The sequence below is a fragment of the Misgurnus anguillicaudatus genome, chromosome 3, assembly GCF_027580225.2.
Source record: "Misgurnus anguillicaudatus chromosome 3, ASM2758022v2, whole genome shotgun sequence".
Taxonomy (NCBI): domain Eukaryota; kingdom Metazoa; phylum Chordata; class Actinopteri; order Cypriniformes; family Cobitidae; genus Misgurnus; species Misgurnus anguillicaudatus.
In genome coordinates, this window is record NC_073339.2 from 37,539,315 (window position 1) to 37,565,613 (window position 26,299).

The 26,299-nt window shown below is 38.2% G+C and overlaps 1 protein-coding gene across 4 annotated transcripts; it reads left to right on the forward strand.

Moving 5' to 3' along the window:
* The first annotated feature begins 1,041 nt into the window (after positions 1–1,041).
* On the forward strand, positions 1,042–25,891 carry elf2b (E74-like factor 2b (ets domain transcription factor)). Of its 4 annotated transcripts, none has more exons than XM_055205810.2 (9): positions 1,042–1,201; positions 13,917–14,037; positions 16,606–16,810; positions 21,605–21,718; positions 21,809–21,985; positions 22,079–22,159; positions 22,815–23,004; positions 23,662–24,018; positions 24,092–25,891. In XM_055205810.2, exons 2-9 carry the CDS (start codon positions 13,963–13,965, stop codon positions 24,807–24,809), a joined length of 1,917 nt encoding a protein of 638 aa, XP_055061785.2. In that variant the 5' UTR covers positions 1,042–1,201; positions 13,917–13,962; the 3' UTR covers positions 24,810–25,891. The 4 variants fall into 4 exon arrangements, with proteins under 4 accessions (XP_055061785.2, XP_055061786.2, XP_055061787.2 ...); XM_055205811.2 differs by lacking the exon at positions 1,042–1,201 and adding an exon at positions 10,903–11,349; XM_055205812.2 differs by lacking the exon at positions 1,042–1,201 and adding an exon at positions 13,719–13,805.
* Positions 25,892–26,299: the final 408 nt, after the last annotated feature.

Sequence of the window (26,299 nt, forward strand, 5' to 3'; positions counted from 1 at the left end):
CCATTTAACCTCCCCTTTAAGATATTCCTTATGTTACCACAAGCATCCTAAATGTTGCTTTTAAAAGTCTATTGCATCCTATGGCATCATGCTGTGGTGTCTTATACAGTAATTGTTTTGATAGCAGAGGCAATAAACATCTCTTACGGTTATTCTCTGCAAATTACTAGTCTTAGAGGATTATTATACATAGGGTTATCTATGTTTAAACCAAATAAACAACAGCTATCCCTGTGTCTGACCTGTGTCCTGAGAGCACTGTGAAAATCATTGCTGCATTGTTAAAAATATTTGAGTCGACTATTATTTTTATGTCAAATCATCTTAAAATTTTAAGGCAAATCAGTTAACTTACTTTTAACTAACGAAGCATCATGTCATAAGACATCCTCATAAGATATTAATACAGCATCATCAGCAACCCTGGCTGGAAGAAGATCTGCAGGGCACACCAGATCCTGGATCTCCACACATGCATTTTATTATGTACACCGCCAGATGTCACCATTAACACTGTGTCTTATGTAGCGTACAGTGTAGTAGGAAAAAATATAGAAATATAGAAATCACATAATTGTGCATCCACTTGTTGCCTTTATAAAAAAGTGAGAATATAATATTGTAAAAGTATTGGTTGGCAAAAAATTAAACAAGGCTTACATCATGATGTAACATCGGATCTTCATTTTTTCTGTAATAATTGCAAATAGTTTCTGGACGAATACCGGTTCTTTGTTCAAAGACTCCAAGCAATATTAAAATATCAAGATTTTCATTAACCCTTTGGCAAACAGCTTTTTCCTGATTTAAGCAAAACCATCACACAATTCTTTTAGTTTTCTTTGAAATGAATACATAAAATATACTATTATATAATTTCTCTTCTTTAGATAATCGTGTTGGATAGAATATAAAATAAATGTGCTATCAATTACTCAAATGACAATTTATATGAATATAAAATGAACAGAAGATACACATAGATCCTTCCTCTGACCCCAATCTACTGCAAACACAAGCTTCTGGTTTATCAGTGCTGTGTGCGCGCGCGAGCGTGTGGGATTGTTTGTGTGTATGTCGATCAGGTGCTTAGCTGCTAGCAGTCAGTGTGACGGGCTCTCATACATCCACCTCATCTTATATCTGTCCAAACTGAGAAGGGTTTTCCTGCGGATTTCATTTGGACAAACGACTTTTCAAGGTAAGTAATCCATTTTTACGTTTTCATTTTTTTTATTGAACTTTTAACAGAAACTGTGCGGTTATGCTAGCCTAGCTCTGTGGTATGAAGCTAAAAGGAAACTGGCGCTGTAAAGGTGCTTTATTTAGTTTTGCTTTATATTAAAATGAGAATTCTGGCATAGTGACATGTGTCAATGTGTTGTATCGTTTATCTAATTAAAAGTGTTAATATTTGTCGTGTTTTAGCTCATCTGCCTCCTATTTGCTAGCTTACTAAGCTAAATGCTAGCAGTGAGTTGATAACTGAGCAGACTTGTTAGCTGTCTTTTGGGGTTGCATGAATTTAATGCAATTTAAAACGTAGTTTTTCGCACCTTCCTGTTAGATGCTTGTATTATTAAATTATAAATGTATGTATAGACAGACAGACAGACAGACAGACAGATCGATAGATGCATATATTCATAGATGGATGTATAGATTCATAGATAGATTGACAGACAGACAGATGATGGAAAGGTGAAATCAGGTTGTCTGGGACAGCTTTTGACAGTCATCTCAATATATGTTTAACTTATTGTTAATTATTTACATACTGAACTTAAAGACACACACAACATGTAAACTCATGAGTTGTTTTAATACATTTACAGAACACAATAGTACTTTAAATTGTGCTTTAAAAAAAAAACTGAGATACTCATACTGTACTGTTGCTGTGTTTCCTCCAGTGTTTATATTGTAATGCTCCCTGATTTGGACAGAGTACAACAAGATCAACTTTGTTGTAATCACTGCTATGGTGTATGTGTACTCTTACTATACTGTATGTAGATCTGTGTTTGCAGCAGCAGTCACAATAAACCTGCATCAATGATTACATGACGTGTGAAACGTCAGTATTTCTAAATTTTTTAGTAAGGGATTAAATTGAACTTTCCATGCCCCTGATCCTTATGTTTACACTGCTGAGAGTGAAGTGAAGATAACAGCATGGACTTGCACAGGACTTTGGTCTATCTAATCAGCAGTTGCTGATTTTATAAGATAAGTTGTGTGAAAGTGCCAGGCCATAAAAGCATCTGAATAGATTTCCACAGCATGGTTGTAAGTGTTGCTTTAGGCTAAGGGAAAAGTGGAGGGATGAAGTCAAATAGGGTGGAGTGTAAAAGCAGGTTGGTGTATGCAAACATAGTGGCTGTCCTTATGAGTAAGGCGAGTCTGTTTATGCAGAAATGAGCTCAGTTTTTTACTTACTGGCATAGTAATCACTGGTTGTTGTTTCACTGGATGGCTGATGACAAATTATCCCGTGCTGTCATGGAAGAATAGAGAACCTTTCCCATGAAAAATAACTACAGTTGACTTGCTCTGGAAAGTTAAAATTAAGACTGGAATAATGTGGACTTCCCTGCTCTTTGAAATGTTCAGAAATGAATAAACATGATAGATTTAATGCTCCTGATTTTGAAACATTATTCTTAAACGCCTGCTCAACGTAGATTTACATCTGTGCCAGACTCTTTTGCTAAATTAATTATTTAGCTGAGCTCTAATAGATATTTCATGAATAAGAAATCTTCAGTCCCCTGCTTGGGCTTTCAGTTACATACATGTAATTATAAAGTTTCTTGGTTTACTTGGTCTTTTAATACTTTACTACTTAAGCTATGCCGCAATAATTACTTTTTTCCAACTCATTTAAGCCCATAGCTGATAATTAATATATAAGCTAGGGATGCACGATAATTTGCATGCGATATCATGCGCATCTCCTCAGTAAAGCCGGTAGGGCTGTAACGGTGGCGGTTTTTTACCACCGCGATTGTAACGCAGAAATTCACTGCGGTGGTTATAGATTTTGTGTGTGTGTGTGCGTGCATGCACGTATGTGCACGTGCACATTGATGCATATATGTCTTATACATAATGCATACATATGAAGAGCTCTTTTCCAAAACGCTATAAATCCATTTCAATAGTTTTCAGAAAAAGTAAATTTTTAACCTAGACCCACAAATTTTGTGAATATTCAATTTATTCTGTTATTCTGAACATGTTGAATAATGATTATTAAATCAAACAACAATATTGTTGATTATAAATTCAAAGTTAATTTAATTTTTTTTCAAAACGCTATAAATCCATAAATGTTTTCCATAAATTGATGTTTTTTCTTTAAAAGACAAAAATAAGAGAACATGCAACATATACTCAGGGACTCTTCATACTATAAATAAGTAAATTATTCAGATTGTGATATACATTGGAGCCAGTATGAAATAAACAGAATTACACATAACTAACTTGCTATTACTCCCTCCACCATTTCAGTTTTCTCCTTAGCAGGGCGTTAGGAACCTCTTTTGCTTAAGATATTTCACATATCTCTCTCTCTCTCTCTCTCTCTCTCTCTCTCTCTCTCTCTCTCTCTCTCTCTCTCTCTCTCTCTCTCTCTCGTCTACACACAGTTTGTAACCTCACACGCACACACAGCGAGCTCCCCTCGATCTGCTCTCAATGACATACCATGTAAAAACGCGTTCATAATGTCCAATCCAAAAAGCACAACTTTACAGATGTCCCTGCATTGTTCACTAGACAAATTTTGTACTTTTCCACTACACACAATCTACAATAGCAGCTTATCATGGTCAATGTATCAAACGCCAGTCTGTCTATCAGCAGCCTATCGAACTATTCAGTAGTTTTCATGTTACGTTAGCAGGCTTCTTCACAGGAAAAAAACTTTATCGCGAACGTACAAAACGGTATTAAACGAGCCAGTTCTGAAACGAAAGTTTTACATACCAAACACTTTGATGAAGATCGCCTTGCAAACAGGTACCTTCTCCGGATGATGTATTAACATGACATTAATCCTCATTTTGATGAATGAATGAACATAAACAAACAGAGCGCCGCCATTGAATTGCGTCGAACGCTCGTCGAATTCTGATTGGTCGAGAGGATAAATCGCGTTTAGGCTAAAAATAGACTCCGGGGCTATCGCGTTTTGGAAAAGAACGGCATCTTGTACCTACATTTTAACAAGGAAATGTAGTGATTTGGCATGAAACGTTCATGGAGCAGTGAATAGGTTCAGTACACAGCCAAATGACATGACAAACTCATTTTTAAAAAAATGGCGTTTATCACGTTTTGGAAAAGAGCTCTTCATATATAAATTTAAACGAGGATCAGATATACAGTTCTTAACAAATGTGCGTGTTCTTAGGAGTCAAATTCTTTCTCCGCCGGTGGGTGCTTGTCACAGTGACAAGCAATGATTAGGTTACTTAGCAACAAAAGACGCTCTGAAGCACCCACGCGATTTGAAGGGGAGGTAAGCGGCGCTGTCACATTTTCAGCGTGGTTTTAGATGCAAAATGTGAAGCAACTGTGCGTATGTGCTTGGCCATTTCGGTGACTGCTCGAGCCGAGCTCCGGAGGACCCACTGGATCGGCGCCTATCTGCGTGTTTATTGGAACACTTTCTTTTGTCAAACAACAAGTGAGAAACCTTTTAGGGGTTATGTTTCCAGCCTGACTATAAACGCGTTCTGATGGTGTACTGGTAGCGCAGATCAGAGTCCTGCACGGGTCCATTTTTGGAGACCCGTTCCCGTCCGTACCCGCAAAGTTCAGCACCAGATCCGTCCCGTCACCCGTGATAATATCACAATTCAATCCGCACCCGCCCGGACCCGTTAATATTTGGCCCGTTACCCGACCCGTACCCGCATAAATCACACACGCTAAAATCATTCCAATTAAAGTGCTTTCTTTTTTTATCTCGTACTTCTCTCAACATCACAACAGCGTCATGAATAGGCTAATGAAACAGGCTAAAGTGTGCTCTGTTTTGTGCCATTTAACTCTTTCACCGCCAGCATTTTTAAAAAAAGTTGCCAGCCAGTGCCAGCGTTTAATGTCTTCCAGAAAATGTTCTTCTTTATATAAACATACAATATACCAAATGAAAGAACAGACCCTCTAGGGCTGCAACGATTCGTCGACGTTGTCGACAAAAATCGATAATAGAAATAGTCGACAATGAATATCGTTGTCGACGTTGTCGCCAGACATGTTTTTTTTTTCGACCGAATGAGGCATCTCTCTTCATTACAATCTCTGCCGAGAGTCGCACATGCACATTAGCTTCTCTGCTCATCGATAACACACAGAAATGGCAGCGTCCAACGTAGCAGCTGCGCGTACCAAAACATCTGAGGTTTGGGAGCATTTTAGCCTGGATACGGCGAATAAAAAGATTACCTGCATGGTTTGCATAGCAGTCTTTGCGTTTCACGGCAGCACCTCGGTCATGCACTAACATTTAAAGAGAAAGCACGCCGGACAGTTGAATGAAAGAGTTTGACTCGCCTCGGTAAGATTTAAATAACATGGAAGCCAATACGTTTTGTTTTGGATGTACATTGTACATTTTATATGCGTATTTTCGCTTTAAAATAAATAAATAAAGGATTTAACGTTATGCCCGACTGTGCCTGACAAAATTTTAAATTAAATGCATGCAGTCTGAAGAAGAGAGCCACGGACGCCTTTCTGCAAAAGAAGCAGACGTGCACCCCACAACAGGCGAATGCCCTCACTGATATATATATATATATATATATATATATATATATATATATATATAACTCTGTTTTTTTTATTTTTCAGAAATCTCGTTTTTTGGTTGTGCATTCAAATTAATATCAATTCAACTGCAGTTGGTTTGTTTTGATTTAAACCTTCAAAACTTTAAAAATACAGCATATATATATTTATATATATAAATATTAGGGCTGTCAAAATAAACGCGTTAACGCAAATTCATTTTAACGGCACTAATTTTATTAACGCGCGATTAACGCAACACGCAATTTCTGTTTGACCCACAGCTGGATGAATTGAGAAGCAGCAAGTAACCGGCGCTGTCTAGATGTTCGGAGCTTTTCATAAAAATAAGAACATTAAGCTCTCGTCTAGCGAATCCAATGCTCTAAATGGTCAGTAAACATCTAAAATTATCTTTATCTGCACGTTTCCTGAGAGGTGTACCGTCCCAAATCCATATAAAGCAAAGATGCGTCTTCTTTCACTTTTTAGTTTCGTTTTTAAAGCATTCAGAAATGATAGAAAATAGACTGCAGGACTTGCTTGATGTTAAAATAATTTTTAAGAGAGATAAAGTTCGGGACCTGATTGATGTTAAAAGATTTATTAAGAGTGACAAGGCTCAAAAGCGATGTCTGACGCAGACGTCTGAAGCGCATGCACACAAACATGCGAGTGCGCGACCCAGATATATATAGACATCTTGCACCGAAGTGAATGTTCGGTTAACTGTTAAGGAAAAGTATCTGTTGTGTCATTATGTTAAACCCTTGCATTAGCCTACAGGATCTTAAAGCGGTCTGTCTCAATGTCAAAATTAAACAATAAAAGAAAAACATATATGTAACATATATTGATATTGTTTTTGCTCTGCGTAAACAGGTGTAGTTATGTCATGCTTTGTCAGATTCCAACAATTGTTCCAATGGTTTTGAAGTTTTTTAATAGAGAATGTTAAAATATAAATGACTAATTTTTGAAAATTTGCACAGGTCACAAATGATGCAGCAGCAAACAGAAATAAAGAAAGAACATGGTCTTCTAAAGGGAAAATCATGTATAAAACTATGGCTGATGGTTCTGTTGAAAATGTAAACAGGCTGTTGTAGACATACATTTTCATATAGCATATATATTGACCAAATCCATGCTGATTAGAGCATTAAAAACTTGAAAAGTGTTACATTTAGGTAAATTTAGAACAGATAAAAATAATTTATTGACAGCCCTAATAAATATATATTAAAATAGCTGAAATACATAACTTCGTTTTGGTAAAATCATAGTAGCTGCAATTATTAAAAATGTAAAACTTGTTTTCATTAAATGTAAAAAATGTTCTTTGAACTACCCCCTTCTTTCTTGTTTACTATCATTTTCCACAGAATTAAAGCAATATCATGCTAAATTTTTAGAAAAAAAAATTATTATTCGATTAGTCGACTAATCGTTTCAATAGTCGGTGACTAGTCGACTATTAAAATAGTCGTTAGTTGCAGCCCTACTTTCAAACAAAAAAAAGTTTCATCCTACCTTCAGTGGTTCTTTTGTAATCAGCTTTTGAATATGGGTAGGTTTCTGCAAAAACACCACATTTTGAGCAAAAAGCAGGGATAATTCCATTTTTGTGACAGACTTTTCATAGAGATCCCATTCAGAGCGATCTTTAAAACAGACACGGACATGCAGGCGCTTGCCATAGGGCAATACTTCCGGAAGTTGCGGAAGGGCGCCACCTGGTGGATAATAGCGGTATTGCGGAAAGACGGAAAATCTCGTCATTGGCGGGGAAGCGTTTTCTCTTAATAGACGAGATATCTCATCAATGGCGGTGAAAGGGTTGAGTAGCCTATCGGCACAAATGGAACCTGATAACTATACACAAATAGACATATTAATAAAAAAACCAAGAAAAAGAACAACCTACCTACACAACCCCTGCTGTGCTCCTAAGTCTCGTCTTGAAATGCTTTCTAAGAGAAGACGTTCAGCTTCCGGCTATCAACAGCAAAACTTTATGCCAGAGTCCTGCAATGCTCGCTCCAACTAGGCTACGAGAAGAATCAACAAAGGACGCGCACTGTTGTAGTGGTGGTGACGTGATGGGTCAAATGTCATATGTTGAGCGTGTAATGGTAATTAGGGCGTGCACACCAAAGCTTTTACCCCCGCAGCCGTTTTTCAAATAAGCTGGCGGTCAGCAATTTTTCCGTGCTCGGCACTGAGCGTCGATAGTTGAAAGAGATTCAAGTTTGGGTGAAATGCTCAGCTCGTCAATGTCAGTTCTTACACGGCTGTCCAAACACGGTGGAGAAGGGGCGGGACAAGTATCACAACAACCAACCGGCTCACAGCTTAAGTATCACAGCTAAAAAGCGATTGTCTGAAAAAAAAGACGTGTATAAAAGTTTGGTGTGCACATCCTTAGACATAAAAATTTTGCACATATTTTCATTTGCACTACTACCCGCCCACGGGTACCCGACCCGTTGCAGGACTCTGGCGCAGATTGATACTATTCGCAACTTTGAGTGACCAAGAGAGAACGGCCGTTTCTCAATACGAAGGTGGCTATGTTAAGAAATAAGACAGTCTTGATGTATGCAGCTTACAAATGCGACCTCAGGAGGCTGCAGCCTTCGGATTGAGAAACGGCCAATATCTTGCCTCATTGTTCCGCCCCCAGTTGCCTTCCTTTCGGCTGGCCGTTTGCATTAACACGAACCTGAAGACATCTCACTGGGCGAGATTGTAGTTTATATTTTTCATAGTTTGTGACGTGCACACCACGACAGGGCTCACTTCCCCACCGCGGGTTGCACTTCACGTCCACGGTGGTTATTACAACCGTCCCAGTCCTAAATGCCGGTTCCTTGATTAGTAGTAAATCGCCATCACTTGCTATTCAGATGGAGTGACATTTACTACACAAAATGTTTGTCAGTGAACTACGGCTTTGTGTAGTAAATGCCACTCCATCTGAAAGCAGGGCAACTTATAAAACCCGGAAGTATCGCCCTAGGGCAAACAGCTGTATGTCCGTGTAAGTTTTGAGGATTGCTCTGAATCTGATCTCTATGAAAAGTCCTTCACAAAAATTCTATTATCTCAGCTTTTTGCTCAAACTTTTGTGATTTTGAAAAAACTTACCAATATTTGAGAGGTGATAAAAATAGAACTAACAAAGGTAGGATGAAACATTTTTGTTTGAAAGCAGTGGGTCTCTTTCATTTGAGGGGTTCACAAACCAGAAACAACTTCCCTGCATTCAAGGCCTGCTATCTGAAGACAAAACATGAAGGAAGATTCAGGTACAGAGGATGGTAACATCACATTGCCTTCCACATATATATATGAAGGAAGATTCAGGTACAGAGGATGGTAACATCACATTGCCTTCCACATATAGACCGTTTCAGCAGTAACAACATAAACAAGCGGCTGCACGTAACTTCCGGTAAAATCCGCTAAGAATAAATAACAACAAAGTCCTTTAAACGTAGTTTATTTATATAACAAGCAAAAAAACAACACATAGATTACCTAGGAAACCAAAACATTTGTTATTTTTCGACGAGGCATTTGTTCAAGAGATCAGTTTAGCAACTAGTCAGACCTTAAAAAACGAAACCGGAAGTAAGGTTAGGATCACGTGCGTCCGATGAAACCGTCTATATATATATGAAGGAAGATTCAGGTACAGAGGATGGTAACATCACATTGCCTTCCACATATATATATGAAGGAAGATTCAGGTACAGAGGATGGTAACATCAAATTGCCTTCCACATATATATATGAAGGAAGATTCAGGTACAGAGGATGGTAACATCACATTGCCTTCCACATATATATATATATGTATGTATATGTATATATATGTATATGTATGTATATGTATGTATATGTATGTATATGTATGTATATGTGTATGTATATGTGTATGTATATGTGTATGTATATGTATGTATATGTATATATATGTGTATATATATGTGTATATATATGTATATATATATTTATGTATATATATATATGTATGTATATATATATATATATATATATATATATATGTATGTATGTGTATATATATATATATATATATATGTATGTATATATATATATATATATGTATGTATGTATATATATATATTATGTATGTATGTACGTATATATATGTATATGTATATATGTATATATGTATATATGTATATGTACATATATATATATATATATATATATATATATATATGTGGAAGGCAATGTGATGTTACCATCCTCTGTACCTGAATCTTCCTTCATGTTTTGTCTTCAGATAGCAGGCCTTGAATGCAGGGAAGTTGTTTCTGGTTTGTGAACCCCTTTTGTTCCAGGTCAGTTAACAGTTGCCCTGTGTTTGACTCAAATATTGACCCATCTTGTGTGCCATCTGAACTTGTGTATAATTTGGTGTTCTTTACATAAAAAGTGAATGACCGTATATGTCTTGCTGTTGTTAACATTTCATTTCGACCTTACAGTATTTTGTAAAACTGCCATATCTTCAAGGGATGCACCAAACACAATTCAGTCGAATAAAGCAAATAAAGTGTCCTGGTTTGCCTTGGAATTAATGGGTCCCTAATGAACAATTCACCCCAAAAATAAAACTCATTTACTCGCCCTTATGTCATTTCAAACCAGTATGATTTTCTTTCGTGAAACCCAAAACATGATGTTGCTGTTTCCGACCACGGGAGGAAAACCTCAAAGAAGATTCTCCGAAAACACCATAAATGTTACACAAATCATACAAATTGGAAATAATAATCTGTTAATAATGTTTTAAGTGTTTTGGCCATTTAAAGTAAGAAATGAATCTTGTAAAAGCAGAAGTGGTTTTGGTCAGTGCAGTGACTTGCGTTTTGACGGATGGCTGATGCAAGCAGTCTCCCGTTGAGTAATAATTTGTTGCATCTGAAGGGCGGTTGGGTGGAGGCTGGATTTTGGCGTCCGTTGCAAGTGTGTGTGTGTGTGTGTGCGTGCGTGTGTTTAAAGGTGGGACATTGCATCACTGGAGAGTCTGTTGAGGACACAAAAGCAGCTTTGTGCATTGGTCATGTGATGCCTGTTCGGAAAGCACAGACCATGTGATCGTGTCTCACAGAATGCTGAGTCGAACTTACAAACTCTGCCTAAGCCTGTAGACACGAGAAGATAGATTGCAAAGAAACTGAATCTTCAAAGAATGTAGAGAAACAGGTGTGGAAGATACAAGAAACAGAAAACGAAAGCGTTAGGCTGTACATCAGCTCTAAAAAAAAATACAGGCTGTTATTCGCTGTACATTACTCAGTATTTCTTTGATGGTGTCCTGGGCAAAACGTCTGGATTCTGTGGTGTCAGGTTGTTGGAATGCAGAGATTTTGGAAGAACAGGGAACCATGGTTGAAGTGGACCGGATACCTTTGTTTACGGGAATGTCTTGGACTGTTTCCTGGGAATTGGAATGCATCTTGGAGGGGGAACATTGTGGGATTTTTACAGCTGCACCAGAAACTAAAGGTGGGAAATGGATGAATTCCTCAAGCTTTCATGGTAACATCTAATAGCGCAACTTTTGTGGAATTGATACTTGAAGTAATACTATACCCATCATCAGAAATGACGATCAGACTGTGGTCTTGTATGCTAAAACCTCATATAGTTTGCAAATTATTTGGTCTGTTTTAGATTTGCCACATGGTTTGTGAATGTCATGTAATTGTCAGTACTTAAGACATGTGGTGCTAATCATTGGTTTTGGGGGAAGGTGTGATCATGGGGAGTTGAAAAATACTTGTCATTTTGTGATTCGCTGATAAAACAATCCAGATGCATACGTGAGGAAGTGTGTGTATCAGATTTAGTCGTCACACCCCCATCGTCCCTGTGCAGATTTTGTGACTGCTTGCTATAGTAACAGGGCAGGACCTAACAAAGCATTTTAACAATGTAACAGTCTGACCTGCTAGTTTGTAACAGTAACTGCTAGACTGTCACTATGGGTGGTGCAATTACTTTAATTAACCAATGATGGTACTGTAATTGTGTGTGCCCTTAAAAGTTTAGGCCTATTTCAACTTAAAATATTTTGGATTAACTTTCTTAAAGGTCACGTTCTTCCTGATCCCATTTTTTAAACTTTAGTTAATGCAGTGCTTCTCAAATAGTGGGGCGGGACCCCCAGGGGGGGCTTGAAGCGACACCAGGGGGGGCGCACGAGCCCCCGGGGAAGTGATTTTTTTTGCACCGTCACTTAAAGACATTACACCCCAATCACGCTGATAAGCCACTTGATTTTTTTATTATTATGTATTGATTATATTTAATTTAATTTCTCAGTATCAAATGGTCAAAAAATATTATACTTTATAAGGATTGATTTTTTTATTTCAGGCAAATTGATGCATTTTAAGTCTTTTCTGTTACAGACTAAAAAACAATGTTATTCTTTGTTGTAAGTTGATCGATATTTCTTTTTGTGTTTTCTCAATGTTAATAAGGATACAATGTTTTGCAGATGTGTAATTTTATAGACAAATTATACTATTTACAGTTGTGGCGGAGAGTTCGGGGGGCACGAAATGTTTACTTCTTCTTAGGGGGGGCGTGACAGAAAGTAATTGAGAAGCACTGAGTTAAGGGCTCGTTATAGTCGTGCGTAGGTCCTACGGCGTAGGTTCCGCGTCGGTTTTCATTTATACTTTTGCGTCGTCGTCCGCGTCGACGTGCAAACACGCGCGCAGGCCGCTGGTAGGCAGTAACTTGGCCAATCTTTGTTTTCACCATCGCAAACGGAAATACCTATGACGCAGTTTTTTTACCTGACGGGAGGGGTTCTGGTGGACCAATCACAGCTCTTGCGGTCCACGTAGAATTGACGCGCTGTTAAAAATTTTGCGCGTCAGGCTACGCTGAGCTACGCACAGGCTACGGATAGCCTACGCCGTAGAACCTACGCACGACTATAAATCACCCTTTAGTGTGTAATGTTGCTGTTAAAGTAGGGATGCACAATATATTGGCCGACATATCGTTATCGGCCGATAACTGCTTATTTGTAATATTATCGGTTATCGGTCTGATAGCAAAATTAGGCCGATAAATGAAAGCCGATAAATGATGGATTATTTTGGTTTGTTGAACCACTTCACTTGCTCATTGCTGCTGGCCATGTGGAGTTTTGATTGGTGCTTTCTGTGACATAGCACGAAGATGACACGTGTTGCGGGCTTAAGAAGAGTATGCTAGTCTAGCGCAAAGACAAGATGTCCGCAGTCTGGGAGTTTTTCATTGTGAAAATAATATGAATATTTATCGGCCCATATATATTGGTTATCGGCCCCCAAATATAAAGAGTTATCGTATCGGCCAAAATTTCCATATCGGTGCATCCCTATGTTAAAGCATAAGTAATACCTGCAAAATGATAAAGCTCAAAGTTCACTTTCAGCGCTATATTTTCTTTAACAGAATATCCCCAGATATTTTTAATAGGAAATGAGATGCATCGTCACAGCCCTAAAAACTGTAAATACTAAGTACATAGTACAAGTAGGCAAATACGGATGCAGCAGTAGTAGTATTGATGACTTTACAGGTATTCTAAACAATGCAGTTTTTTAAACCCATTTTTATCATCCAATCATTATAATATTACAATTGTACAGCAATTACAGTGAAGTCACTCAATAATTCAGCTATCAGACCCCAGTTGTCTCCTGTCCTTTGTTTCTTTAATGAAATTGTAATGAGGAGGAGGACTCAAAATTTGGGAGTGCCCTGCTGCTTTGAGTGTTCACTTCACAAAGCAAAGCATGTTGGTTGTTACCATGGTGTCAGTGTTCTGTAGACAGGCTTCCTGTTTTGGTGTTCTGTTCCTTAGCAAGGGTTTCCTGTTTGACCCAGACAAGCAGACAGAGAGGAGGTCAAAAAGCTTTGGCTTTGCTTGTAACATCTATGGATTTCAGGAATATGCTGTATGAGTTGTAACTTGCCAATTGCACAGTGATTGTATTATTTACATTTTTAAATTGCTAATTGAGTATTACATTTATACAAAACTAATTTTTTGTGCTCTTTGTCTGCAGTTCTGGAGGTTGCCACAGGGGGTCAGCAGAGCGTGGGGTATGAGTCATGACATCTGTGGTGCTCGTAGACAGTGGAGGAGCTGTGGTGGAGTACGTCACTGCAGTGGATGACCATTTACCGGTAAGTTTACAGCTACAAAGGTCCAGTTTTAGGCTTTACATGCTGTTGTTGAATGTCTCAGTCCCAGATGGCTCGCCTACAAAACGGTCACATTATGTGTGAGTCATGATGCCCAGGTTTTCATCAGTTAAATGATAAACAAAGTTATGTAAACTTGACATCATGTTGTTACAATTAGCTCAGAAGAAGATCTAGTCACTGGATCTGATACTTTGCAAATGTGACGTTTTGGTACCATTGGATATTTAAAGTATGCTTGAGTAAACTTCTTATTTATTTTAGTTTGTTCTCAGTGTTATTTCCAATTTACCTGCCGGTATATAAAATCTATGATTGTTTGTTTACAAGAATTGGGAAGAATGCTTTGCAGTCCTCCGTTAATGACAAGCTTGCTTAGCTTATAAGAGCTCAGATGCAAAAGCCGCTAAACACCACCTCGGTCAAAAATTAGGTAATGAAAATGACTGAATGCTCCGTCCCGGCATGTATTATATGTTTATCAAATACTTCAAATCCCCTTAAACCCGGCCTCAGGCTATTAAGAATTAACGTTTTTTTTACCTGGTTGAAGTGTTAAATACTAAATTTATTAGGATATTGACAGATTTTTTTTGTCTTTTACCTTTATTTAGAAAAGGACAGCGAAGAGTGACTTTTTTGGAGTGAAAATTCTTGCATGATGATTTTGCAGTGAAGAACCAAATTTGTTAAATATCAATTGACATTTGTAAAATTAAAGCATTTTAATTACCAACTATTAACATTTATTTGCCATTATAGTAAATTACAGAGCATAAACATGAGTGCCTGATAAAAAAATGCTTATTTACAAGAAAACATGTCAGACGCAGTTACTGTACGTTCACACCGTCGCCGGCGAGAGCGTCAAAAAAGGCTCTGGCTGCCCTGCCAACGACGCTATAGAAAAAGAGTTGTTAACGCTTGAATGCGTTTTCTGGAATCCTCTAAAGCCGATGCCTTTCGATTGGTTGCCGCCAAATGTTTCTGCCTTCTGATTGGTTCCCGCCGAACCGCGTCATGGTACATTACCATAAAGTTGAGCTGACTTTCCTCGACACTTACATCGTCCAAGACTAGGAATGCACTGAATATTCGCCCAGCCGAAAGACTTTTATCACCAAAACAATATGGCCGAAATGTTGTGATGACGCAAACAGAAACCGCGACCTGCACATGCTTGTCTGAAGCAACGTACATGTCTGCAGTGTGGACGTATTTCAGTATCCCTGTGTCTCAATTTGTTCCCTAGCTCCAGAGGTTGTGAGTCAGTATATTGTGTATGCAGGGTGTATGCAGGTTTGGGCACTGGTAAGGACTCTAGCTCACTTGACATTGGGACACTGTTCACTTATTATCCTGTGACGTGGCTGCTTAAGCGAGTTGTGATCACATACATTTGGCGAATAGAGCAATAAAAAAAACAATTATGTGGAGCGATTGTTTATGCTCCGGCGTTTGGAATTCGCCCTCTGTCTGTGTGTGTGTGTGTGTGTGTGTGTGTGTGTGTGTGTGCGTTTAAGTGCACTCAGTAGTGCATATATACGGAGAGATGCATTTCAAAAAGCAAGCTAACATAAAGTCTTTTTGTTATTGACAGGGCACATACAAACAAAATGATCTCCACAGTATTCTTTTTCTAATAAAAATATTTGTTTATGTCTTAAGTGTATGTATAGATTACAGTCAGAAACCAGTCTGTGCTTATTTGGTCTTAAAGAGACAGTAACCTTAATTAACCTACTTAAGTCTGTGTCATTAATGTTCAAACAACCCAAAACAAAGAGGAAAATCACTTCTGTAGCTCTTAAAAAATAATAATTATATTTAATTTATACAATAAAGACAGTGTTATGATTCATTTAATTTGATTTCTGTACCTAATGCTAATTTTAGACCTTACTTAAAGGCGGGGTCCATGATGTTTGAAAGCCAATGTTGATATTTGAAATCACTTAAACAAACACGCCCCTACCCCAATACAATCTGGACCTTCTGTTGATAGACCCGCCCCACACATACGCAACCCGGCATTTGATTTGATTTGATCGGCTATAAGTGTGTTTTGGTAGTCGGCCCGTCTCCTTTTCCAAAGCGTTTTTCAAACATCGTGGACTCCGCCTTTAATGTGCAACTTTAAAAAAAAGTTATTTTCTATAATTTATTTATTTGTTATTAGATTTTTCCCACCCCTTTTATGCTGATCCGAAAAATAATCTGTTCCGCTCCTCAAAAACTGTAATGTTATCCGAACTGTGAGTTTTGTGATCCGTCACACCCCTAGTAAAGTTAGTACACAGTCATAGCCATAAATAATTATAAGTGGCATAATTTCTTTCGGTGTTTCGGTTTTTGGCCAAGAATTTTCATTTTGGTGCATCCCTATCCAAGACACGCTGCTGGCTCTTATTGAAAATGAATGACATCTGGCCACTTTGACGCTCTCGCCGGTGGCACAGTAGAGGGTGTTGCATCTGAGCTCTTCATATAAGGTTTGAGTTTTCAGATTTGATTGTTTTCATGAACACAGTGTCTCTGTTTCTCTTACAGGAGGAAGGAGTGTGTGAGATTGAGGGGGAAATGGAAGGAGAAGTGGAGGGGGAAGTTGAGTATCCTGCAGTGATCGTGGAGCCGGTACCCAGCGGGCGGATGGAGCAGGGATTCTCTGCTCAGGTGCTGGTTTATGATGATGAGACCTACCTTATGCAGGGTGTAGCCGAAGAGCAGGAGGTGGAGACAGAAGTGCTGGAGACAGGTAAGAGTCACACAATGTAAAACAAATACTAAGTAGTTTTTAATAATCATTTAATTATGATGTTCGACCCTGTATGAGAACACGAAAAGAAAACTTTATTATTTATATGGTTTCTAATAATACTCACCATCCCTTTGACTTCAAATCAAAATGTTTTTTAATCCCGTGATTTCCAGCATTTGGTTTTGGCAGTAAAACTTTGTGAAGCCACTTTTTAGGTACTCTATAATATAGAATACTTTGAGAAAGTAACTTCTTTCTTGCTTATGTCTCAGATATTTCAGTGGCTGTTATATTTGTGCAGTATGATGCTATATGTTGTATTTAAAAGAGCGTCCTTGTGGCCTGAGGTTTTAGATGGGAATCATGTATGCATTATTCTTATATAAAATACCCATCTGGCACAAGGATGACTTAGTATCATGTAGCTTATTATTGACTTAATAGGGTTTTTAGATGATCCTGGTTCTGACAATGACTACATTATTAGTTTTTTGCTCAAGCAAAGATTTAGTGCTTTGTGATGAATCTCCACTGCCCTCTAGTGGACGTTTTAATGAAATGCAGTACAGAAATTATTAATAAAAAGATTAAAATTACTTTACCAATTGAATCTTCCAGAATATTTCACATATTATTTGTTCATAAATAAGATGCTTAAAATTGACATGGAAAGTATTCAGGGACAGATTTTATACAAATGGCACAATAAAGGGGAAAAAATCACACAAATTATAAGGACAAATTCTAAGTTTTAATTCTAGTCATATTTGCGACTGACTGTCGATAACAATTACGTAAGCTGATTTGATTCGGTAAGTGCCTAATGTTTGTTTTTATGTTTATGTGACACACACGTGCGCAGTTTTCTAATCGCCCTAGACTTATAATATGCGATAATTATAATATTAAAGTGTCACTAAAAGACGTTTTTTGGCACAAATCCTTCGGTTAAGTGTATAATTCTCCCCGCTACTGACGCAAATTGAACGTAAAACCGTGCGCGGAGGATTTCCTGTGTGTTCAGCGCGGAAGGATCCGTGCGCGCCCGCGGCGTACTGCTGAATTTGTGGAGATTTCCTGTGGAGGCGGAGTGATTTGCAAATCGTGCGCCTCTATACGCTTTCAATGCGAGTCAATGTGAATCTGCACCTCTGGACGAAACATGGCGACGTCGTTGCATGAGGGACCCGCTAACCAGCTCGATCTGCTTATCCGAGCAGGTAAACACACAAAAGCGCTTTTTAAAACTCGGGGGTGAGTGCTTGTTAGCGGTGAAGCGATAAAGCTCAGCGGCGCTGAGATCCGTGAAGTTGTGCTGTAAAGTAATGGAGGGCATTTCAGGAAGTGATCACCTTGGTTGGCAACCTGCATGGCGTTGCCTAATTTTCTTAAATGCTTATTTGGAGTGTTACAAAGTAGTAGTGTACGTGCATGTTGAGTCGTATTTGCTCACTGTGCACAGTGTAGAGTTTGCACGGCGTTTAATGCGTTTTAAATGTGGAGCGTGTTCAAATAACGGGTTTCTCTGGAGGTGGTGCGCTGCTCTGAAACCAGGAAGTGGGAGAGATGTTGTCTTTCCTACGTCTTTGCCACGCTGTCTGGAGTCGAAAGGACACAGAGTTTTATTTTTGTGGCATAAATACGGCTTACTTAAATGTAAACTTTTTATTACCTTTTAGTAAATTGATCCCCTTGATGAAATAGAACACGGAAGATTTATATATATATAATGTCTGTAAATACAAACGTCTCGTGCTCAAATTAAATGTGGTGGAAATACACTTAAACTAACACGCTTGTACATTTAAAATTAGATTTATGTACTATTTTGAGCTGTATATAGAAAACATTGTTTGTATTATAAAATGCACGTTGGTTTATTGTCGCAGATGTCCCGTTATCTAAACGTGGTCGCTGTTTTCCGCACACACGTTTTAGCGTGCTTTCACCACTCACTACGAATCACATCTAATACCAAATTCATTCTTTATAAACGTCTTTATTGTACATTAAATTCAACAGGTGTTGTTGTAAAAGTGTCGAGTTGATATTTTGAGTTTTGAAGTAAATGTGAAATTCGATGGCGGAAGCATTGTTATTCCGCTGGCCTGTCTAAACTATGAGTGACAGCACTCGTCGTCCAATAGAATTCGCGCGCTGTTCGAAATCTCAAAGCGAACCAATCGTCTTGTCGTTTTCTTGGGGCGTTCTTTACAGAGGCGTCCAATCAGATGCAGGGCTGGTGTTGAGTTGCAGGAAGCTCAGTAAGAACTGGAGGGAAAGCTCTGACGACTGTAAACACGGAAGTGATGAGGGACAGCACTACTTTCCTCTGGACCGCTATTTTACTGGCAGTTAAATAGTACCACAATAATGTGTATTTATTGGCTTTTTATTATACATAAGGAGTAATAACGTAATTGGTTCAGTTGATTAATGCTTAGTGTAATATTTTATACTCATTTAATATTGTGTTATAAATACATACATATACACACTCTAAATTAACATGCCTTTTAATTTGATTTTCATAAATATATTTTATCATCTAGCAGGACCGTATGTCCAGTAATTTGTAGGCTAAAAAGAGATTGTTTTAGATTTGAGTAACATTTCCTGACTACTTTTTATAATATGGTGACTGCACCTCTTATTGCCTTAAAATAGAAGAGAATCAGCCAGATAATTCGTATTATTCCTAATTATGGATTCAGTTTCATTTGTATCCTGTCTCCAAGGGCAGATTTGTCTGAATACAATATCCCAGTGGATGCTGCTGGGTCACCTATTCTTAATGGCACCATGCGTATGTGTTTATGACTGGCACTGCCTAAAGATAGCCCTCTGTGTGGCAACAGATACACATTCCCAAACATGGACAGGGTCGGCTTGTAACGGGAGTGGAGAGGGGGCTTGGATAGACTTGCACAGGTGCCTGTCTGTGTCAACGTCAAACTGACGGGGCTGCAGGTTCTGCCCTGTACACGCCTGATTTTGCCTTTCTCAGATCAGCTTTTAGTTACGCACCTGTCGCTATCTCAGACCCACCAGGAAGTTACTTGTCATTTAGCAGATGCTTTCATCCAAACTGTCTCACTGTGCATAAGGACATTGTAGGATGTGAAGATTATAAAATGTGAATGTAAACTGCTGAGCAACTTTGCATCACATTTGAGCATTAGCTGACGGTTTTATCCAAAGCGACTTACAAAAAGCAAAGAAAGAACAGATATTTTTTGTGTATTACAATCGGATATTGTGAAGTGGATATTATGTTATGTTTTTTACACTTCTTATTCCCTTGCACTAAATGTCTCCCCCTGAACACTTTTTTGGGGATTATATGTGACCCTGCATGGGAAAACCCAGCTAACGTAATTTTTTGTGATTTGCTGTTACGGTCTACATAATCCTCCTATATAATGTAAAGAACATTCTGTGAAATATAACCTTGGTATTTTTAATATTAATTGAATAAGGTTGAATAATTATAAGATTATGAGACTATAACCTGAATTTCACAGACAGGGTTCACATATCAGATCAGTTTATGTTGTATGCATTGAGAGATTTGTTCATTTATAAGGAAGGTAATCTGAAAACACTTAGTTTTATTTTAAAGTGCACTTTGATTTTGCCTCTTTTATTTGATGGATGAAGTTTCTTATTCAAATCTAAATACATGTGATCGTTCAGCCAGTACATCTCATTTAAACGAATTGAGAAGAATAACAAATTATATATCACCAAATCTGTCTGCCATCAACATTTAAGAATACATATTTTATTTTCCTATTTTGTATAAACCAAATTGCTTATTTTGATCTCCCTGTTTCCTGTTGTTTGAAAGACATATTTTGCCTGTACTTTTGTGCCACCCATGCCAAATTATGTTCATCACTTTCTGAAATGTAAACCACTGTGATTGGATCATGATTTTGGGAAGCCCAAACTGCACAAGTTTTGCACACAATGGCACCCTCTATTGGCATTTTAGTGTAAAAACATGATAACATGAATACAAAAGCAGCTTTATATATCAACTTAGACTCGAGTATTAAATAAAAATTAAGTTTTAAAACACATGCACATCTATTCTGTATTCAACGTTATATACAGATAAACATACAGTACTGCGCAAAAGTCTTCGGCCACCATGCCACAATTAGATTTGTTGTTTTTGCAATGTTATAGTGATCATATATAATTGTTTCTCAGTCTCTTTAAAAAATACATCCAGAAAATGCAGGAAATATGTATATAGTATTAAAAATTGTATAAAAATGTAAACTGATTTGTTGAGTTTTAAGGGTAAACTCCCTTTCCACTTGAGCAGTAGCAAAAAACTGCAGGATCTCTTAAACCTAAATAAAATTAAACCCTAATTTCTTATTTCAAAGAAATTAGTCTTTTTACTTAATTTTGCTCGAAAACGCTCACGATATGTTTAGTGCCAAGAGAGGTCACACTATACACCGATGATGATGCCTAAAGACATTTAAAAAAAAAATTTTTCCTGTATTTTCTGATAAATAGATAAATAAAAATGGATGGACATTAAAACTTCTAAAACAACAAGTCTTTTGCACAGTACTTTGTTGTATTGAAATCTGCCAAAATTTATTACAAAAAGTATTACTTTAAAAAGTGACTGTCACAAAACATTGCAAAACCCTAACTATACAATTTTGTTTCATAGTAAGCAAGCATGCATGCATGCATGCGCACACACACAATGCAAACACAGTTGATAGGAATATTAACCAGTTTGTGTGTTTTCCTCTATGGCAGTGGAAGCATCAGTTCATGGCTCAATTGTGCATTGCTCAGACAAAACCATTGAGGCTGCAGAAGCTCTTTTGCATATGGATTCTCCCTCCAGCTTACGTGGAGACCGGAGCCCAGGTAAAACCTTTTTCTCTATCACAAATCATCACCATACAAGATGTCCCTTTTGAGGTTATTTATGTGTTTGTCTGCTTTTCTGGTGTGTAGAGGTCTTCGTGCCTCCATGTGTCAACACTTCCGAGTTCCTGCACGCCGCCATGCGACCCGACGTGCTGACAGAGACCGTGGTAGAGGTCAGCACGGAGGACTCCGAGCCTATGGAGATGGTCACGGTTTTTCAGGAACCCGAAGTGATGGAGACAGAACCCGCTAAGAGAAGAAAATGTGAGCTTGCAAGAACATTGCTGTCATTTTTGACACAGGAGTGAGAAATCGCAGCAGCTTCTTAATTGTCGTTTGTATTTGTTATCCTTTCAGCCGGGCGGAAACCCAAACCCCATCACATTTCAAACGGATCTCCGGATCTGGGCATCAAGAAGAAGTCTAGAGAAGGAAAAGGTTGGTAACTTTCAAGTGTTTGTTTAGTACGCTTAATCTCACAAAGAAACATCTGAGTCATACGTCAACCAAAAAACAGATTAAAAGCTTATTATTCGTAATTTAAACTTTTTATTTTACAGTGCTGAGGTTTTGTACAAACAAACTGATGTATGTATGCTTTTATGTAAAATGTGATTTATTTTTAATTATTTATATATAACATTTGGGCTAAAATATGTACCGTTTGTTTGATTCTCGACTTTACATATTTTTAATGTGACCCTGAAGTGTAGCCAACCAACCATACATTGTATGCGTTAAAATGATTGTTTTTTATGCTAAAAATCAATTTTTAAAAAATTATTTATCATTAGTAATGTCTTGCTAAGCACTTTAAAAAACCTTTAAAAAGGTTTATATATTTTTTATTTTCATCAGACTCCAGATTTTCATATAGTTGTATCTCGGCTAAATATTGTCCTATCCTAACATCATACATCAATAGAAGGCTTATTTATACAGCTTTTAGATGATGTATAAATCTCAATATCATAAAATTTACGCTATATGAAAAATAGCTATACTAATACTCTTTTTAATGTCTGTTTATTTCTACTCAATGGCTATTAATTGAATTGCTCAACTCACACAATACCTTTTCTGTTACCTATAGGAAGCACGTATCTGTGGGAGTTTCTATTGGACCTGCTGCAGGATAAGAACACCTGTCCCAGATACATCAAGTGGACCCAGCGGGAAAAAGGCATCTTTAAATTAGTGGACTCTAAAGCTGTGTCAAAGCTGTGGGGCAAACACAAGAACAAGCCGGATATGAATTATGAAACCATGGGCAGAGCGCTTAGGTGAGATGTTTGTGTAAATGCTTGAGTTTTTTTTACATGTTTAATACTTATGCTGTGCTGTGTGATAATTTTTTGCAGAATTGGGCATGCCTAAATTAAAAAAAGAGTCATCTACCCAATTAATTCAGGGTAAATTGATACAAATGGTCTTAATTTACTGAAAACTTTGTGATCCACACATTTTTTTGATGATGGAGTTTTAGGGTTAATTCACATTTAAAGTTATTCTTTTATTTAAAGTGTCTTACAGTGCATTCGAACTATACATTATTTTACCAGGAAGTGTTCCTGGGATCAAACCCATAATCTTTGCATTGTGAATTTAAAACTGTTCCAGTTGAGCTACATTTAAAGGCAGGGTGCGTGATTTTTGAAAAACACTTTGGAAAAGAGAGTCGGGCCGACTACCAAAACACACTTGTAGCCAATCAGCAGTAAGGGGTGTGTCTAGTACTAACCAACATTGTTGCCTGGGTTGCGTATGTGTGGGGCGGGTCTATCAAAAGAAAGTCCAGATTCTATTGTGGTATTGTGTTTGTTTAGGTAGGTTATTTCAAATATTAACATTGGCTTTCAGAGATCATGCACCCCGCCTTTAAGCACATATTCTATGTAAATTTTATGATCTGTTTATTTATTTTGTGTTTTTTCATGCAGGTATTACTATCAGAGAGGAATCTTGGCTAAAGTAGAAGGTCAGAGGTTGGTGTACCAGTTTAAGGAAATGCCTAAAGACATTGTAGTCATCGATGACGAAAAGTGTGACCCTGGTGATGACATAAGTGGTGAGAAGACCTACGAGCGTGTTCTTCCTTCATCTGACACTCACATGTTGACTACTGACCTCTCCAAATCTCCGGCCATCTTGAGAGGTGGTGGTAGGACTCTGGTCCATCCAGGCTCCCCAAAAGCCAAATCTGCGCTCGCGGCATCTCCCATTCAGCGTATTGTAACGGTCTCCGCCACACCGGACTCAACGTCCCATACCATCATCTCCAATGCCAGTGCACCCAGGTAATCAAAGTTGATTTAGGAATTTGTGTACAAAAGTTGGTTTAGAGTTTTAAATGTTATGTCTTATGTCCAGGACTGTGCGGGTTGCTATGCAAGTGCCAGTTGTCATGACGAATTCTTTAGGACAGAAGATCTCCACGGTGGCCGTGCAGTCCGCAAATCCGTCGATCCTCACCACGGCACCCACCAACACCGGCACAAACGCACCCAAAGTCTTGTTCCAGACCATGCCAACAATGGTGCCCGCCACAGCAGAGAACGGTGACAAGATCACAGTTCAACTCGCTAAGATAATCACCATTCCCGCTTCCCAGCTAACGCAGTGCCAGCTTCAGGGCAAACCTGGCAGCCCCACAGGCATCAATTTGATGGGCGCTCCCCTCGCCGTCCGAGCCCTCACACCCGTGTCTATGGCGCCAGGCACGCAGGTGGTCAGACTGGCAATGCCTGCCCACCACAGTCCAGGTCAGACAAAGACACAGGTCCCCATTTCAATCCAGACGCAAGCTCAACTCCCAATCTCCGTCCAGACGGCATCCCATCAAAGCCCGGCACAGGTCACGATACCCGCTTCAGTTTCTGTTCAGAATCAAGTGTCAGTTCCAGTTCAGATCCAGATTCAACAGAGCAAGGTTTCTCCGAGACCAAGGAGCACCGACTCCAAACCGGACAGCACTTCGATGGAACGGGTGATTGTGGTCCAAACGGGACCTGAGCAGGACAATCCCACACGAGTAGAAGTGGTGGAAGATGTAAAACCACAGTTCGAAGCAGTGAAAGCAGAGAGCTGAGGAGCGAAGCATCGTCAGACACGTACTTACACCGGTTACTATTCAATCACACGCTGGGTGTTTTTGTACCCCGTACCAAACTAACTGGAGATTATTGTACAGTTTTAGTTTCATTGTATAAAATATCACCAGGTAAAAACTCAACAAGCAGGCATTGTGGCAAAGACTGCATCAGCGCCGCAATTCGCACATCATGTGGATAAAATCGACGTAAACGTCAAAGAATTATTGAATATCTGTTGTTTCAATTATGAATTGGTATAGGGACCAATGTAAAGATCACTACAGTTCTCCGACGATATTTTCGACACTAACCCTTAAACAGAACACTAGAGTAAATAGTAAAGTCGAAAAGTAAATGTGAACTTTCGAGGGAGTGTAAATTTGACTTTTTATAACTTGTATAAAGAATTTTTCTTTTACGTTTAAAATTATAACGCGAAACCAGCAGTTTCATTTGAAGATCACTGTGAACGCGCGCGGTTCTGCCGGCGTGCTGCCGTTTCACAGGAACTTTGAGTCGATTCTTCCTCCACTTGTACTAAGGGAAGAAATTAAATGAACTTTGTATATATGAATTATACAGTTTACTGAATTTATAAACAATGCAGCCTTAGAATCGTATTTTTTTCGGTCTTGTTTTTTTTAAGTCAAACTTATTAAGCTTATGTTGTGTTAATCTCTTGTTTTTCCCACACGTCGTACCGAGCACAGTATTATTGGCAAACAACCTTTTTGTAGTCCATTTTTGAAGCTTTTGGACAAAAACAGTCCGTACCATTTGATTCATTGGTGTCCCAAGTCTAGAAGACTTGACCCTGTGGCAATTTGTTGTCACTGAAGTACAGTAAAAGGTCAAGGCAGCATGCACCCTCACTGCAAATACAGACGTTTCTTGCGCATTTTCTTTTGCCATTCGCTTTTTATTACTCCTTTAGAGAGGGAGAACCGAGATGTTTGTGTTCAGAATAATCTAGTTTGTATATTCAACATTTGAAGTATATTCTATTTTGTTGTACTCTTGTTTCAAAGTGTACTCAAGTAGATTTTACTCGAATATAAAAAGTATTCATGACATTTGAGCTCTTGTGGTGTTTATTGACTAACTGCATAACTTTGCTAAGATGTGTTGCTGTTATATAGCCAAAAAAAACAGGGCCATACATTTTTAAATGAAAAATGTTATTGTTTTGAAACACGTTTATGTTATGTTGTGATGTAAAGAATACAATTTCCAGTCCAGGCTTTACTCGCGCCATATGAAACTACAATCTCAACAGAGCGCTATTTATGAGCGCTGTTTATTCATATGACAACTTTTGGGCTATATTTTTATAAACTTTCAGTGTATGCTACATTCTCCAAGCTTATGACCCAGATAACAATACTTTAAAAGGGTACATTTCACAAGACTTCTTAAGATGTCAAATAAGGTGTTCCCAAAATAAGTATTTTAGCTCAAAATACTCAACAGATAATTTATTTTAGCA